Consider the following 6,000-nt stretch of genomic DNA (forward strand, 5'->3'; position numbering starts at 1 on the left):
GCAGCATCAAGGGAACTCTATCATTAACAAACATGCAAATTGGCTCAAGAATATGTATCTACAGTCAAAGATGACTTATTCAGTTGAATTTGAAAAATTTAAACTGAGCACTTATGAGATATCTTTGTATTACCCTCTAAAAATTTCCTAAAATATAATCTCTTTGTTATATTGTTTAAACATATAGTTGTATTCATGAATTTACTTAAAAGCAAATTTGAATAGAATTCTGGCAAGGAAAAATTTAATGAAGAAAAGAGATATTACTCATTCCTCTCATTTTACTATACCTCATCAATACAGGTATAGTAAAATACAGTTTCACCAGACATGTTGGTATATTGGAAAGAGCATGGACTTGTCCTATTCAAATTCTACTCAACCACTTACTTTCTGTGTGGCAGGAACAAGAGCTTTTCAAATCCTCTAGTTCAGTCACTATAAAATGGGGATACTGGCTTCCATCTTTTTGAGTTGGTATGCTGATTGATAATACTATATACATGGTATGGTTTGTATTTATTCTATTCTATGGTATATCTCTGCTAAATGGCACTTATCATCATCATTATGATTGTGGCTGGTGTTGACATTGTAATTGAGAAGGAGAAAGATGGTCAGGAAATTTTTGATGATTTAATCGCACTTATAGCTTATTCTGATTCTCTTCTGTTATTTTCAATTTAGAATGAATTTTAGAACTATTTAGGTTTGATCATTTTGCTTTTTCTTTATTTCCTGAATCTGACTTTTTAAAAATGTATTTGTGCTCTGTGTGACAGTAAGATTACTGGTGACCGATTTCATTCTCTAGGATCCTGTTTTGTTTTCTGGTACTCTTCAAATGAACCTGGATCCCCTAGACAAGTATTCTGATAGCGAGCTGTGGGAGGTGCTAGAACTGTGTCACTTAAAAGAGTTTGTGCAGTCCCTTCCCGAGAAGCTGCTGCATGAGATTTCAGAGGGAGGTGAAAATCTCAGGTAAGCTGCTAAGAACAAAGCTTGGCCACGTTACTCATTCTAAGGCTCCTTAGAAGCTTTGAGTTAGCCTCAAAGGGAAGGGTCCTGAGTCATCAAGGACCTCCTTTGGTCTATTCAAAGCACAAGATTGTTGATTCCCTCTAGGGAAGAAGGACAAGGAATAAAATGGTGACCACTAGCTGGAAACTGCTGGTGAAGGAAAGAAAGGGGGAAATAAGGGAATGATGTGATATGAAAAGTCACTATTTAATTGACTAATCTTTTGTAAAGACTTCTGTTTGAATAGTTTTCTTCTTTAAAAATGTTGTAGGGGCTCCTTTTTCCTTCATGGCTGTTTGATGCCCAATGACAGTCCCTTTCATGTGATCAGAGACCTAAAGAATGTGAGCTAGATCCCCTCAACCCCAGCACTGCATGACTCTGATTTCTTTTCCTACCTCTCACTGTTTCCCCCACGTTGACCTCCTTACTATTTCATGAATATGCCAGCCCAGCTCTTGCATGCCTCAGGGATTTTGCATCTGCTGTTCCCTTTGCCGGGAACAAGTTTGAATTAAAAGGCAACTCCCACAGTCCAGTGAGGGTTTCTTTGGCAGGCCCATCTAAATGTCTACCCCAGGTCCACCCTGTACACCCTCCTTCTCTGTGTGCTTGAAGTCTTCTTATTACTATACATTTTACTCATTTATCATGTCTTTTTTTCTGTCTTTCTAGGAGGATGTAAATTCCATGTAGAGGTTTTTGTCGCTTTTGACAAAATATTTCTTGAAAAAAGAATGAATAAATGTGTGGCTTAGAAAGAGAGTGAATAGTGATGTAATCAGAATTTCAGGACTGATTTTACCCCCCCCCCCTTTTTTTTTAACAGTGTTGGACAAAGGCAGCTTGTCTGTCTTGCTCGTGCTTTGCTTCGAAAAACAAAAATTCTCATCTTGGATGAGGCAACAGCCTCCATTGATTTTGAGACTGATAATTTGGTGCAAACCACAATCAGGAAAGAGTTCTCCGATTGTACCATCCTGACGATTGCTCATAGACTGCATTCTATCATTGATTCAGATAGGTATGCTTTATTTGTTTTTAGAAATAAAACATATCTACGTATCTCTACGGAGATAGCCACTGAACATGCTAAACATATCATTACTAATAAAGGATTGTATCTATGCTGAGAGATACAAAATTTCCCTTAATAGTATGAAGCATAGCTTTCAAATGATTAGAAGAATATGGTAATGCTAAAAGAATATTAGAAAACTGAATATACTTCTTGAGTTCAATAGTACCCATATGTTGTAGTGACATAACTCACATGGTAATCTAAATTCTACATTAGCAAGGAAAAAAAGGGTAAACTGGAAAACTGAATAAGGTGACCTGACTGGATTGTTTTTACATTTCAGGGTACTTGTTCTAGACTCTGGAAGAATTACAGAATTTGAAACACCACAGAATTTGATATGCCGGAAAGGACTTTTCTTTGAAATGCTAACAGAAGCTGGAATAACACAAGACTCAGTGACAAAATAATAAGTAATTTCAGATGTATATTGATTGTACTCAATAAAAAATAGATTAGTATTTAAAAAAATAACAATGGGGAGAACGGCACAATGGTAGGCCCTCGGCTACGTGTTTGCCAAAATATTGAAAAGCACCAGAGTTCCAACTATCCTAGGCTGCACCCAATCTTCTCTCTACCACTCATGCAGTCTGGAATAACTGCCTTCTCTACATTGCCCAAAGTGCTACATGCCACCTACCCTTTAAGTCTCTGACTTCATTCAAGAGTCACCTTCTCCACAAAGTGCCCCTTGATTTTCCCCCTGGACTCCCCTACCCTGCTCTCCCATCTGATCTAGCTGTCCTTTTCTGAACTCTCACCATCCCCACGTGCATCCTGGTGTCATGGCAGGGACCATACTCTATTTGAATTATTTTAGTCTGTCTTCCCCTAAAGCTACCTGAGGGCAAGTACTCAGTGTCAGTCATCTTTGTAAGTCAGGTTCCTAGCATAGTGATTTTCATATAGTTGATACCCGATCAATGTTTGGAGAATTAATGACTTAGTATTTTCGAGTAATATAATACAAGTATTTATAGACATACATAATATGTGTTGAGCTACTGTACAGTATGTAAAATGATGGAGGAACCACAGAAAAAATATAGGGTTATTCAATTGCTTTTGGAAATAGTTATTACATATTAACTGAATTTTATGGTGTACTTTATTTAAAAATAATATTTTATAATATTTTTTTTACTATTGACTGAGTAAAAAAATCGTACTTTCTCTAAAACATTATTTTTTGGCTGGTTTAATCTCAGCGATTTATATATTAGCATACATTCAAGAGAAGATTGTTGATTTGTAATACTAATCATATTCTAAAGAACTTTTAATTTAGTACTTTTATGTATTAGAAGCAATATTATTGAATTGCCCTTCAGTTTTGAAGGTTTCAAATTTTAATGGTATTTTCCATTTGGGATAGTTTTAATAAAATATTTTAACATGTTCCTGAAGACCTAGCAACTATTTCTTTTATTCACCTTTGCTTCTTCCTATACATAATCATGTTCATCCCCTACAGGTATTTATGAAAAGTTGCCTTAAGTTATAAAACCGTATATTATGTATAGCCTCCTCCATTTAGAATGTAAGCCACTAGGTGTATTATCCTGTCTTTACAATCCCTGAAGTGCCTTGTAATATGTTTTGTACCCAGTATACAATGAATACATATCTGTTGAATTCCATTAAGAAAGGGATTTAGGAGCACCTGGGTGGCTCACTCAGTTGGTTAAACGTCTGCCTTCAGCTCAGATCATGATCCCAGGGTTCTGGGATCAAGCCCCACATAGGGCATCTTGCTCAGTGGGGAGCCTAATTCTCCCTCTCCCTCTGCCTGTGGCTCCCCCTGCTTGTGAGTGCTCTCTCTGTGTCAAATAAATAAAATCTTAGAAAGGGAGAAGAAAGGAGAAAGAAAGAAGAAAGAAAGAAAGAAAGAAAGAAGAAAGAAAGAAAGAAAGAAAGAAAGAAAGAAAGAAAGAAAGAAAGAAAGAAAAGAAGGAAGGAAGGAAGGAAGGAAGGAAGGAAGAGAGGGAGGGAGGGAGGGAGGGAGGGAGGGAGAGAGGGAAGAATCTGGACTCCAGCAAATGGTGTGGGGAAAACTGGACAGCTACATGGAAAAGAATGAAACTGGACCACTTTCTCACACTGTACACAAAAATAAACTCTAAATGGATTTTCTTCAAAAGACCTAAGTGTGAGACCTGAAACCATAAAATTCGTAGAAGGAAATACAGTAATTTCTTGAACATTGATTTACCAACATTTTTCTAGATATGTCTCCTCAGGCAGGGAAACAAAGCAAAAAATAAACTATTGGAACTATATCAAAATAAAAAGCCTCTGCACAGTGAAGGAAACCATCAACAAACCGACACAGCAACCTACCGAATGGGAGAAGATATTTGCAAATGATAAATCTGATAAGGGGTTAATATTCCAAAATACTGGGCAGCCCGGGTGGCTCAGCAGTTTAGCACCACCTTTAGCCCAGGGCCTGATCCTGGAGACCCAGGATCCAGTCACACGTCAGGCTCCCTGCATAGAGCCTGCTTCTCTCTCTGCCTGTGTCTTTGTCTCTCTCTCTCCCTCTGTGTGTCTCTCCTGAATAAATAAATAAAATCTTTAAAAATATATATATCCAAAATACCTAAAGAACTTTTACAACTCAACACTCAAATCAAGTAATCCAACTAAAAAGGGCAAAGGACCTGAACAGGCATTTTTCCAAAAAGGATGTAGATGTGACCCACAAACACGTGAAAAGAGGCTCAGCATCACTTTCATCAGGCAAATGTAAACTACAGTGAGATATCATCTCACATCTGTCAGAATGGCTAACATCAAAAAGACAAGAAATAGTGAATGTTGGCAAGCATGTGGAGAAAAAGGAACCCTTATGCACTGTCAGTGGGAAAGCAAATTGGCGCAGCCACTGTGGAAAACAGAATGGAGGTTCCTCGAAAAAGTAAAAATAGAATTAAACGCCAGGACACCTGCACCCCGATGTTTCTAGCAGCAATGGCCACGATAGCCAAACTGTGGAAGGAGCCTCGGTGTCCAACGAAAGATGAATGGATAAAGAAGCTGTGGTTTATGTATACAATGGAATATTCCTCAGCTATTAGAAACGACAAATACCCACCATTTGCTTCAACGTGGATGGAACTGGAGGGTATTATGCTGAGTGAAGTAAGTCAATCAGAGAAGGACAAACATTATATGGTCTCATTCATTTGGGGAATATAAAAGATAGTGAAAGGGAATATAAGGGAAGGGAGAAGAAATGTGTGGGAAATATCAGAAAGGGAGACAGAACGTAAAGACTCCTAACTCTGGGAAACGAACTAGGGGTGGTGGAAGGGGAGGAGGGTGGGGCATGGGGTTGAATGGGTGACGGGCACTGGGGGTTATTCTGTATGTTAGTAAATTGAACACCAATAAAAAATAAATTAAAAAAAATAAAAAAATAAAAAAAAATAAAAGGAATCTGTAAGGTACATAAAAAAAAAAAAAGAATTAACAGATCATCCAGTAATTCTGCTACTAGATATTTACCAAAAAGACACCAAAATGCTAATTTGAAAAGATATATGTACCCCTATGTTTATTGTAGCATATATTCTTCCAATGTTTTCATTATCAATAACCAAGATAGGGCAGCCCGGGTGGCTCAGCGGTTTGGCGCCTCCTTCAGTCCAGGGCGTGATCCTGGGGACCCGGGATCGAGTCCCGCGTTGGGCTCCCTGCATGGAGCCTGCTTCTCCCTCTGCCTGTGTCTCTGCCTCTCTCTCTCTCTCTCTCTCTGTGTCTCTCGTGAATAAATAAATAAAATCTAAAAAAAAAATAACCAAGATATAGAAGCAACCCAAGTGGCGATTGTTAGATAATGGATAATACACACACACACACACACACACACACACACGCACACATATATCTTG

The 6,000-nt window shown here is 38.0% G+C and overlaps 1 protein-coding gene across 5 annotated transcripts in view; it reads left to right on the top strand.

The window, feature by feature from the left end:
- LOC144301742 (multidrug resistance-associated protein 1-like) overlaps window positions 1-3,510 on the top strand; it is an 87,686-nt gene extending 84,176 nt beyond the window's left edge. For all 5 annotated transcript variants that reach the window (XM_077878794.1, XM_077878795.1, XM_077878798.1 and 2 more), the window contains 3 exons: window positions 815-981; window positions 1,850-2,044; window positions 2,385-3,510. In XM_077878794.1, the coding sequence (XP_077734920.1) occupies window positions 815-981; window positions 1,850-2,044; window positions 2,385-2,511 (489 nt within the window). In that variant the 3' untranslated portion in view covers window positions 2,512-3,510. The remainder of the gene's footprint in view (window positions 1-814; window positions 982-1,849; window positions 2,045-2,384) is intronic.
- The last annotated feature ends 2,490 nt before the right edge of the window (window positions 3,511-6,000 follow it).

This window comes from Canis aureus, chromosome 30 (assembly GCF_053574225.1).
Source record: "Canis aureus isolate CA01 chromosome 30, VMU_Caureus_v.1.0, whole genome shotgun sequence".
NCBI lineage: Eukaryota > Metazoa > Chordata > Mammalia > Carnivora > Canidae > Canis > Canis aureus.